At 42.8% G+C, this 12,492-nt stretch overlaps 1 protein-coding gene across 9 annotated transcripts in view; it reads left to right on the top strand.

The window, feature by feature from the left end:
* Positions 1-234: 234 nt before the first annotated feature.
* MYCBP2 (MYC binding protein 2) overlaps positions 235-12,492 on the top strand; it is a 150,440-nt gene continuing 138,182 nt past the window's right edge. For all 9 annotated transcript variants that reach the window (XM_081949416.1, XM_081949417.1, XM_081949414.1 and 6 more), the window contains exons 1-2: positions 235-516; positions 11,675-11,750. In XM_081949416.1, coding sequence (XP_081805542.1) covers positions 353-516; positions 11,675-11,750 — 240 coding nt within the window. In that variant the 5' untranslated portion in view covers positions 235-352. The remainder of the gene's footprint in view (positions 517-11,674; positions 11,751-12,492) is intronic.

The following is a 12,492-nucleotide window of genomic DNA, read 5'->3' as shown; positions in this document are numbered from 1 at the left end:
CTCCACCGCATCCGGGGGTCGCGAAGAAGACGCGGCTGCCGGGCCTTCCTCGAAGGGCCCCGAGACTCGCCCGGGAGAGAGAAGAGAGGAAAGAACCGGCGGCACCAGAGGCCTCTGCCGGCCCTCACCGAAGCTCCGCGGCCTCGGACGCCATGGCAACCGTCCCGCCCCGCCCACCCGAGATCACGTGGGCGAGAAGGCGCCCTCTCCGCGCAGCCGCAGAGCCACCGACTCCTCCCCCCGCTGACGGGCCGCGGCTGCCTGTCATCGCCGCCGGCGCGGGGGCCTTCCGGGCGGTGGCCGAGCGAGGACTGGGGGCCGGGCCGGGCGGAGCGCCTGGGCGAAGGCGGCCATGGGTCCCGGAGAAGGCGCGGCCGCTGCCGCTGCGGCGGCGGGGCCTCCGAGCCGCGAGCAACTGCTGCTGTTGTCGGGCGCGGCGCTGGCCGAGCGCTACCGGCGCATCTACACGGCGGCGGCGCTGAGCGAGCGCGAGCAGGCCGCGCACCTGGCCGGCAGGTGAGGCTGAGGGGCGGCGGCGGCGGTGGAAGAAGCGCGGTTGGGCTGCCCCGCGGCTCCTGCGGGGGTCCCGGCGCCAGCCGTGCAGCCCGAGAGGCTTCTGCGGAGAAGGGGGTCTTTTGGCCGGCACGCCCGCTGGAGACGCCTCCCCCCCCCCCACACACACTCCCGAGGATGGGCGCCGCGGATGAGGCCTCCCAGACCGCGCTGCTTTTCCCTTCCACGGGGACCGAGCTCTTGCGCCAAGAGCCAAAAGGGCCCAGGGGTAGAAGGGTTCTGCTGCCCCCTCCCCCCCGTCCCTCCCCACCCCTTAACTTCCTCTCCGTCCTCTCCCTTTTCCCCTCCCCTCCTTCTCCCCTCCCCCTTCTCTTGCTCCTACTCTCCTCCATCCCTCTTCCCCCCTCCCACTCCTCTTTCCCTTGCTCCCCTCCCCTCCTCCTGCCTCTTCTCCCCCTCCTCCTCCCCTTTTGCCCCTCCCCTCCTCTTTCTCTTGCCCCCCCTCCTCCTGTCTCTCCCCCTTCTTTTCTTCTCCCCCTCTTTCTCCTCCTTCTGTTTCTCCCCCTCCTCCCCTTTCCCCCCTCCCCCCTTCTCTTGCTCCTACTCTCCCCCTCCTCCCCCTTTCCCCCTCCTCTTTCTCTTGCTCCCCTCCCCTCCTCCTGCCTCTTCTCCCCCTCCTCCTCCCCTTTTGCCCCTCCCCTCCTCTTTCTCTTGCCCCCCCTCCTCCTGTCTGTCCCCCTTCTTTTCTTCTCCCCCTCTTTCTCGCCCTTTTCCTCTCCCCTCCTCTTTCTCTTGCTCCCCTCCCCTCCTGCTCCTTCCCCTTCTCCCACTGCTTCTCCCCATTTCCCCCTCCTCTTTCTCTTGCTCCCCCTCCCCTCCTGCCCCTTTCACCCCTCCTCTTTCTTTTCTCCCACTCCCCCCTTCTCTTCTCTTCCCCCTCTCCATCCCCTCTCCTCCTTCCCTTTTTCCCCTTCTCTCCCTCCTCTTTCTCTTCCTTCCCCTCCCCTCCCCTCTTTCTCCCCTTCTCCCTTCCTCTTCCTTTCCCTCCCCCCTCCCCTCCACCTCCTCCTCCTTCCCCCCCAACCCTTCAGTCTCCCCCTCCTTCTCTCCTCCCCTCCTTTCCCTCTCCTTCCCTCTCCTCTCCCTCCCCTGTTCTCTTCCTCCTCCTCCCTTTTTCTTACCAGCTGGTCTGGTAAGAGAGGAGCATCCCTTGGTGGTGGTAGAGGCAGGAGAAGCCCAAGGGCAGCAAGTTGGCATCTCTATGAGCTTTTCTTGAATTACGCAGCTGTCTCCTCATGCGTCTCTTCCCTGTTCCCCTCCCTCTGTTGAGGTGCCATTCGGGTACCCCGAGCTCTTGCCTTTCCTGGGTCAGTTTATAATTTCTGTGGCGAACACCTTTGCTGTCCTGTTTACTGGCCACATTTTGAGTTGGGATGGAAAGGCAGGGGGATAAATGTGCAGGGACGTATTCTTGTGAATTGCTCTGATGAGGTTACTTAATTTGGGTAAGGAAACATCTGCAAGAAAACAACCAAGTTCTGAGAGCACCAAGGACCCCTAATTGCTCTCTCTCTCTACTATAACTTTACTACATCCTCTTCTGCGGAATATGCGATAGCTGAGTTGTCAAAAGTACTAAGCTTTGTTCTTTAAATTTGCTGCACAAAGAAAAGGTGATAGCGTCATCCTGATGTGATTTCTTTCTTTCTTTTTTTTCCTGCTAGGAGCTTACTATTCAGACTCTTAGTAGCCATTTTGTGCTTATGATTTAAGCTTGGGGGGATAGCATTGCACCTTGCCTTGTCTGTTTACATGTTGAAGATATGCAAGAGAGGCATTATTTGTCTGGCTAAGTTGCATGCTTCCAAATTAGCTGTGTCATCATATTGAGGGTTTTAGTATGGCAAGTGAATTATATTGGGAATGATGATGATGAGTGGCAAGCCATCCAAATGGAATAAAATAAATAAATATCATCATCTAAAATTGCAAAACCATGTAAAATTTATGCCTAAAACATTAATATACCAATTGTTTATTAATGCAAAAATGTGGTTGCTTCCTTAACTTGATTTTCTTTAGAATCATTTTGCATTTGTCATCAATTACATTTTATTATGTTTCAAAAGATGCTTACTTGAAAACATTTTTACTTTGTTATTCAGTTGAAAAATTCTCCTACTATGATTTATTGATTAGTAAAATGGAAGTGATGAATACATTTTTTTCAAATGTTGCAGACCTCAGATATCTTCAAATGCTGGGACCAGCAACATATTGTGGAGAATTAGCATATTTTAATCACGATTACTACAGATGTTTAAACTTATTTTGAATGGCTGTTTGATGATGGACTTTTGTAGGCTATCATGAATCTATGAGAGTTGATGATGTGTAAGGGCAACAAATAAATAATATTGTGCATTGCCTGCTTGAAGTATATATGGTTCTGAGCTCTGAGAGATTTGCTGATCAAAGTAATTCAAACCATTTGTAATTATGTTAATGGAGTCTTTGTTTTTGGAAGAAGCTAAGCAATTAAAGTGTAAATATTCTTGGAGATGACTGTATTTTATCTTTGGGTTAGCAATGATCTCACCTATATTATAGAAAAGGGGGAAGATGTTGCTAAGGCAGCATTTAAATTTGCAAGTGACATTGGGCAAAGTATTTTCTACTCGATATTTGATATCTTTCATTCAGAATTGATGTTCATCCTTCACATGCAATAATTTAGTGTTGTTGAAGAGATGGTTTAAAAAAAAAAGGGGGGGGGAATTAAGCATAGTATTTTGGAGTTAGGATATCTGTGCATTATCTATCTATCTATCCGTCCATCCATCCATCCATCCATCCATCCATCCATCCATCCATCCATCCATCCATCTATCTGTCTATCTCTTGGTACTTCCTTTATCCATGAATGTATTAAGGTAGGACATCTTTGGTCTTCTTGGGGATCCTTGCACTCATTTCCTAGTTCTAGAAGGAATATTTGTGCAGATGTTCTGGTCCTGTGATATTTTGCATTCTCTTTTCCTGGCTCTGAGAAGTCAGTCAACACTCAAATAAAAGATATACTGGTCTTTTTTTACAACAAGCATACAGTAACTTTTGCAAAGTAAACTTTTGTAAATTGAGGGATGTTCCCAAGTAAGAACATGAAGCTTGCAGATCTATTTCTATCAGATTTAGCTTTTTTAAAAATACGCTTGGTAAATATACATGTATATCATAGAATAACATTTCAGGGACTAGCTTATGGCATACCCTCGTGGGTTTATACTTTGCATCAATTTCTTTTCCACAGGAACTGCTCTATTACAAGGGAAAAGATATTCTAGCATCGTGAAGTTGTAATGAATGAATACAGGCATACAATGAATTTGAGAAACAATACCCATCCAATAATCTAGATTTCATACTAATATGAGTATTTTACTCCCTATCCATTTAAAAAAATGCTTCTGAAAGACGAGCTACAAATATCTCAATGCAATGAATTATTTTATAATGAAATATTGAATCTAAATATTACTAGTACTATAGATATTTCCATGTGTTCTGCTTCCATTTGGGATGGCTGAATCTATAAAGAGCTAGCATTTACAGTTCTCTGGGCTTTAATCAAACTCTCCCCCCCCCCATGTAATTTTGAAAATTAATTCTATAGACTTTATTTGTGTGCTATTTGGAAGGAATTTATTTAGTAAAATTTTGTCAAGTAGAAGAATTTACAGAGATGCTTTGTTTAAATGTATAATGGAATGTTTTTAATGGCTTACGTCAGGGGTTTCCAACCTTGACAACTTTAAGACTTGTGGACTTCAGCTTCCAGAATTCCCTAGCCAGCAAAGCTGGCTGACGAATTCTGGGAGTTGAAGTCCACAAGTTTTAAAGTCGCCAAGGTTGGAGACCTTTGGTTTACATCATTGTGATTGCTAATAAGGGGGAAACACTGTCCTGTTAAATGTACAGTTTGACATGAAATGTACATTCTTCATCCCACACCCAGTTAGAACCAAATAAGAAAAGAAGGAAAGAGATATATCTTTTGTCTCATCTCTTGTTACCTTCTGCGAGTTGAGAAACTTCTGATTTGTGGAATGCTCCCTGCATAAATTAGCATGGGGGGATCTCTTCTTTGTAGCTGTGAAAGAGAACAGAACTGGCTGTTTTATCCATGTGTGAATATTTGTCTCCTGCCTTTCCTTCAAGAGCCTGCATAGTCTGCCCTCCTTGCTTCCCCCTTGTTACTGTTTTAGCATCTCATTGATGACAAAGGTTGGGCCAAGAGCTCTGGTAGCCCACCAGTTGAGCCCCATGACAGAGATGCTCTCTGGGCTGTACTCCCAAGGAGACGTAATCAGGGCTTCCTCAATACCAAAAAGAAACAACAAGAACAGTTGGTAGAAAAGGCGATGTCTTCCTGAATAGTTTTCCTTAAATTGGAATGACAAAGTTCTGAAAGAAATGCTGAGATGCTTATTTATAATATGACTTGTGAAGATGGGGTGTGAACTCTCCTTTCCCATGGCACCTGCCTATTAAAGAGGGGAAGTGAATTTGAAGTATTTTCACTGGCAAAGAGGTTCATTTTGACTTCTAACAAGGTTCTGGTCCTTGAGGTTTCTGAGGAGACCTCTGGCTTCTTTAGAAGTTGTCAGAAGAATGAAATTCATGGAAAAGATGGCACAGGGAGTTTATTATTTATTCGTTTTTTTTTAAATCCCACTTTTAGAAGTTCACCCAAGGCAGCAAACCTGCATAAGATCCCTCCCTCCCTCCTATTTTCTCACTTTCTGTTTCCTGAATAGCTTTTAAACCTATTCAGGAAGTGTTTTTACAGTTTTAGCAGAAGGCATCCCTACAGCATGAAATAAGTGTGACTTGGTCTTTTGCAAACTTTTCACAGAAGGGTCTCTTCTGTCACCCTAGCCGGCTTTAACAGAAGCACCATTTAGCTCAGCTGTGGACCACAGATTCTTCCCCCCAAACAAAATCAGGCTGTATGGAAGATACTCTCTTAGAAGAATTTTTTAATCTGAATTTCCTTCAGATTAAAAAAAAGAAGAACTTCAGCTGCCTTCTGCCACTTCAGTTTCCCTCTTCCTTAAACCCTCTGAAGATTTGAAAAATCTGAAACTGGGTTTTTGTGATGTAAGAATGACTTTGAGGGACAGGAGAAGATAGGAAGTGGTCAGATAATGGGAGGGGAAGCCCCCAGTACCTTAACGGTCAAAGAAACCTAGGAACGGCCTGCCTTGATTGATCAAGTGCTTAAAAATGAAGGCAGAAAGTTTGTACTTCCAGACCTGCAAAGACTCTGCTAATCTAACCTTACAATGAAGTAGATTTATCTCACCAAATTATTTGCATTTCCTCTCTGGTTTACCCAGGAAGGCTGACCAAATGTATGTGCAAATTGCACCTGGCCATTGCAGCTATTTTTGTAAAAGGCTGCTTAAAAAAAAAGGTTGATAGAAAGACAGCCTTTGTTAAGAGCAGAGACTTTCAGTGGGCAATCTGGTGAATTATCCAGAGCATCCTTTTGTCATCCCTACCCCACCCCTTTATACTTCCCAAAGGAAAGGGAATAGCTAGATCCTGCCCGGAGAGGGGTAATCCTTAGAGACAACCGCTCTTCTTGTTGTCGTCCCCCCACCACCCTCCATCCAATTTTTAGCATGTTTGGAGACCAAGAAGGAACCAGCGATGGTCCAGCTCATTTTCTGGATGCCTTCTGCAAGTAGCTCTCATTAGCATCTTCCTACACCCTCTGAAAGAAAGAACTGCTCCTGTTGCATTGCCTGAAAGGCATGGTATCCTTTAAATCCTTTTACATTTTTTTTTAAAAAATGAAAATGAATAATTGCCTCAGGGCCCCTTAGAATCTTCTATAATTTGCAAGAATGCTGGTCAACCTGATTGGATTTTTTTTATAATAAAAAGGTGAATGGCTATAGCTGAGCTAAAGTGGGTCTGGGCAAGCAGGTATTATGAAAGTGTTTTCTTTCATCTAACATTATCTAGCACAGGAAAAAGTCTTCTCTATCTGGTATGCATAATTGTCGCTGCTGCTCACAGTTGTGATTCTTACTCTTCGCAGCCCTCTGGATCACAGCATGCCAGGCCCTCCTGTCCTCTCCTGTCTCCCGGAGTTTGTCCAAATTCATGTCCATTGAGTTGATGACCCTCTCTAACCACTCCATCCTCTGTTGTCCCCTTCTCCTTTTGCCTTCCATCTTTTCCAACCTCAGGGTCTTCTCCAGCAAGTCCTCTCTTCTCATTTGATGGCCAAAGTATTTGAGTTTCAGCTTCATAACTCTACTTCCAAAGAACAGTTCAGCGTTGACTTCCTTTAGGATTGACTATTTTGTTCACATTTTTTTCTCTTTTCACCAACCATTTTTTCCTCCATTTTCTTTACTATAATTCACCAATTGGACTTTTATTTTTCCTTTTGCTTTGAAAATAGTTGACCTATTGACAACCCGGTGCCATTTAGAGTTGAGGGTATTATCTGTCTTGGCTGCGCATTTCCACATGTTCGGGGCAGACATTATTGTTGGAAAGCTGGAGTTTGAAAAATGGATTTAGTTGATGGTTGAAAGTCCCCTAACAACATGACAGAAATAATGATGAAGCAAACAGAACCTATGATGAGAGCAGCAGCCACCGGGAGGGGAATGTCTCACCAGATAAGCTCCAGAACAGTGTTTCTCAAACTTGGCGACTTTAAGTCCTGTGGACTTCAACTCCTAGAATTCCCCAGCCAGCTATGCTGGCTGGGGGATTCTGGGAGTTGAAGTCCACAGGACTTAAAGTCGCCAAGTTTGAGAAACACTGCTCCAGAAGGACATCCCAAAGGTGCTTTTTCAAGAGGCAATTGGACTTTCTGGTTTTTCTTTGAAGGCATTTTGCTTCTCGCCCAAGAAGCTTCTTTGGTGCTGGATGACTGAGAATCTCCATAAACCTCCAGAAGGACACTCGGCCCCTTCTTCTGAATTCATGGACTTGGAGCTAGTTGTCTGGAATGTGAGGTCAAGTGAAAGCCAGCCTGTTTGGGAAGATGGATTGTTGGCTCAGTAAAACACAACTCCACCTTGGCCTGGATCTAGGCACAAAGTTGACATTATTGGGAGATAAACCCACCTTCCTAAGTATCCTTGGTGGCATTATAAAGCCAGATCTTGGCTTTTCATAATTTTGCCTTCCTATAAATGGGCTCCAGAAGGGACGCTCTTTGGGGAGATGAAAGCTGAATTCCATGTATTCAGGCTTCTCAGTACAGGGACAATTTAAGAGATGCTTTGGAAACGTTGTGCCATAAACTAAGGATTTGAAATTCATTAATAAAATGTTTATGCTAATCCAATACCATCTGTTAGGGCATAACTATAAAAAAAGGTACAAGATGTTTTAGAGATGGGGCATAACTCAGTATCGATGGTACGTCGATAACTTCCTAGGTAGATAAATCATACCGTTTATAAACAATGGAAATGCCACGAAACAGAAAAGAACATTTTACTCCATGTGAGGGACGTGCAAAAAAACCCTCAAAAGTACTGGAAAGAAAATTTTGGAAATTAAATTTGAAATGAAATCACATTTCTTTTCATTAGGCATAATATTTAGAAATCAAATAAGTTTTTTTAAAAAACCGTTTTGTTTATTTTGTTTTGCTTCTTGTTTCATTAATTTGAACAAACAATAATAAATGACAGTATGCTGGAGACGTAGATATTGAGCTCAAGATGGATACTTTATTGTATAACAAATAGTTTGTTGTATTTTGCAGCGGTTTATTAATGCCGCATCTATCTTGGGTTATAAAATGTAAACACTGCTTATCTCCCCTGATATTTTAGAAATTATAGATGATATTGATATAAACCATTTTTAAAAAATATTTAAAGTTTAAACATTAGAGTGTGAATCATCTCTAGTCAATGCAGTTTGAATAACATAGCCTTCAAATAATCTAATATGCTAATGGTGTTCTAGAATAATACAACACAACCAATTAAAAGGGAAAAAATAATTCATAACATTTTTGTGTGTTATTTATTTCTTCTATTTATCCCCACAATTGCTTCTGAAAGAAGAACTAGTCAGGAGCACTGAAGAAAAGTGCCCCTCCTTCAACCAGAGTACAGGTAGTCTTTGACTTACAGCAGTTCATTTAGTGGCCGTTTGAAGTTACAACGGCACTGAAAAGACTCATGACCATTTTTCAAAGACAAGACTATTTCAGCATCCCCATGACCATGTGATCAAAATTCAAATGCTTGGCAACTGGCATGTACTTAGGGCAGTTCCAGTGTTCCAGGTTTAAGTGATTCCCTTTTGCGGCCTTCAGATTCACCTAACAGCCATGTCGCTAAATTAGTAACTACAGCAATTCATTTAACAACGGTGGCAAGACAAGGTGTAAAATGGAGCAAAGCTCAATCTTACTTAGCAGCAAAAACATGTGGGCTCAATGGTGGTCGTAAATTGAGGGCTGCCTGTACTGTATTAGCCTAAGCAGGTCCATTGTTCTCTTTTCTCTTGTGCCTGAAAACTGTTTTATTACCTCATCTCCTCAGTTTAATCAGCAGTTGGTCTTGGTCCAGAATGGCTTTGGAAAAATATATATTTTACATATGCAAAAATTAACAAAATCGGCAACGAGCTAAGGTGCCTAAAAGCTGGTGTAGAGTGAACTTACAGGATGCTACAATTGTCCTAATTTTGCACACTTCTCGCCTGTGGTTCTTAGTATTCCCCCCGCCCCCCAGTCTTTCTTGCTTTCCTTCAAAGCATTAATATCACCTGCAAGTTCCAAGCAAATCCACTATCTTCAGGGGGGATGAGTTTGTCTCAGAGATTTCAAATGCAGCTCGAGAGCTTCCTATGCGAAGGTGCCCCACTGGATACACAACTTTCTTTGGTAGAAAATCAGATTGTGATCAGGGCAGAGCTTCACCAGGTTTTGGCATGACTGTAGGATGTTGGTATGTAATACAGCAGTGTGGGGGCAGTTTACACAGATTCCTTGAAGGGACATCACGAAAGGAGGGCGTGGATTGGTAGGCAAAAGATTTAGTTGATAGCTTAAATCAGAAAAAATAAACACATTTTTTCTTTTGAACAGGTAGAAATTTATCTCATTACCAATTTCACACTAGCAATAGCACTTAGACTTACATATTATTAGTTGCTAAGTCGTGTCCAACCCATCGTGACCCCATGGACAACGTTCCTCCAGGCCTTCCTGTCCTCTCCCATCCTCTGGAGTCCATTTAAGCTCACGCCGACTACTTTGGTGACTCCATCCAGCCACCTCATTCTCTGTCGTCCCTTTCTTCTTTTACCATCAGTCTTTCCCAGCATTAGGCTCTTCTCCAGTGAGTCTTTCCTTCTCATTAGGTGCCATAGTATTTGAGTTTTATCTTCAGGACCTGGCCTTCTAAAGAGCAGTCAGGTTAATCTCCTCTAGGACTGACCGGTTTGATCGCCTTGCAGTCCAAAGGACTTGCAGGAGTCTTCTCCAACACCATAGTTCAAAGGCCTCAATTCTGCCGCAGTATATGCCTTTAAAGAACTGTAAATTCATACCTCTCATTGGCACCAAGCCATTGTGTCCAAGCATTTTTTTTAAAAGCAAGAAACAAGCAGCCCTCATGCAGAGGGATATAACAGAATAATAGAGTTGGAAGGGACCTGGGAAGTCGTCTAGTCCAGCCCCCTGCTCAATTAGGAGAATCTATACCATTTCACACAAATTCAAATTCAAAAAGTTGGCCAGACCAGAATAAAACTTGATCTTTGTACTATGGTCACTAATCAGAGTTAAGTGTGGTTTAATGATAGGAATTAAGGAAGGAAGAAAAAACAGTAAGATACAAAGGAAGCACAGCAAATTGCAAACAAACAAAAGTGAAAAATTTAAAAGCATAAAAGTAAATCCATGTGTATAAAATGCAGAGTTACCTAACTGATAAACACATACAATTTATTTTTATAAAATAGCCTACTAAGATTCCAAAATGCTGACTTTATGGTTGTTAAAACACTGAGCTAGTTAAGACCTAATGCTAGTGGGATACAGTAACATATAAGGGAATGAAGTGGTTATGATTCTGCTTTTGAGGTCACAACAGTTTGGAACTTGTATGCTACACTTACTGTACAGTTTTTGTCTCCATTGAAAGTAGTTGTGAACATTTCATGATATTTCTGGACGGGTTTAGCATCTGCTAAGAGGTGAAATGCAAGTTTTCTAAAGTACAGTGGCAAAAGGGGGCAAATTAGATCATTGCACCATCTGAGGAAAAAAAAATATTAGAGGAGACTGTACACTTATTTAGACTTCCATCAACAAGCAAGCATAGATGAGCGCTCCTAAATCATCATTCTAAGTTAACATCCTTGTACAATTTCTCAAGGATTCCAAAAATGAAATCCTAAGAAACTTTGAACACATGGTTTTAATCTATGCTGAAGGCCATCAACTTTCCTGAACGGTGATGTGAGACAGAGGTAATTTTATTTTAGCATACAGTACAATGTCAAGGCCATTCTCTCTGGAGGAAAGGCCAAGGGCATAAGGGATCTAATCATACAACCAGGAATATAGAAAAAAAAAATGACCGCATCATATAATCCTGGAGCAGAATCCCTGCTTCGTTATGGAAGAATTAAGTATCTTCACTCTTAACAATATTTTCTAACAAGCTTATTTTCCAAAGCACCAGAGGACAGCTCAAGAAGCAATGGGTGAAAACTAATCAAGGAGAGAAGCAACCTAGGACTAAAGAAAAATTTCCTGACAGAATAATTAATCAGTGTAATAGCTTGCCTGTCTGAAATGGTATGGGGTCTCCTACTTGAGCAGGGGGCTGGACTAGAAGACCTCCAATTCCAGCTCTATTCTGATTGAATGATAGATTGAAATCTCTTTATCCTAAAGATTTAACAAAAGGCGTCAGATGTAATTTAGTAGGTATGTGTGAATTGGGCCCTGGATTTAGGAAACGGTTGGAGATGGAGAGCTTTAAATTTGGGTTGTGAAAACAGTGGATTCTGGAGGCCGTTAAATCCAATGTGTAAAGCTTGTGTGATACTTTTCAACTGAAACAATGTGTATTTACCTTTTTTTAAAAAAAAACAGGTGCAAAAAACTTTTGAGCAAGAAAAAACTGAAACGGAAGCAGAAAAGTAAATTGAAAATGAGAGCACGGAACAAGGTACCTTCTTTTGTTTTCTCTTTGTTTTTTTCCTATTGATATTTCGGGAAGGAATTAAAAAGTATATTAATTGTTTGACGAAATCCAAATTAGGCTTCATGTTAGAATTATATAATTCCTAATGTAGCGGTCCCAACTCTTTTTTTTTAATGGGAATCATAAAGCTTTATAGATAACATGTAATCCCTGAAAAGGTAACAGCCTGTTTCCTTGGCCTTTGTGTTCCCTGTGGATCTCCTCCCCTCTTTGGTAGTTAAAACACCTAAAAGTGAAAATACAAGTTACATATTTGATAGCTGAGATATCGTAATCACAAATACACTGGAGAGAGTGGGTAGGTGGAGAGGAGAAAAGGCTGAAACATCATGAGAACATTGATCGTCACAAGAGGTTGAGGTTCCTACCTCACAGAATTTTAAGGGTTTTTAAAAATCTTATTAAAAGTAGGGGTTTCTTGAGACACTAGCAATAGCACTTAGACTAATATAGATAGGGTAGGGCAGGGTAGGATAAAATGATAAGATAGTAACAGCCCTTGGACTTACTGTATATACCACTTCACAGTGCTTTTGCAGCCCTCTCTAAGCGGTTTACAGAATCAGCCTATTGTCCCCAACAACCTGGGTCCTCATTTTACCCACCTCGGAAGGATGGAAGGCTGAGTCAGCCTTGAGCTGATGCGATTTGAACTGCCGAACTGCTGGCAACAGTCAGTCAGCAGAAATAGCCTGCAGTACTGCAT

The sequence above is a fragment of the Natrix helvetica genome (assembly GCF_964273705.1).
Source record: "Natrix helvetica genome assembly, chromosome: 3".
NCBI classification, from domain to species: Eukaryota; Metazoa; Chordata; class Lepidosauria; order Squamata; family Natricidae; genus Natrix; species Natrix helvetica.
This window is presented reverse-complemented; position numbering and strand designations above follow the sequence as displayed.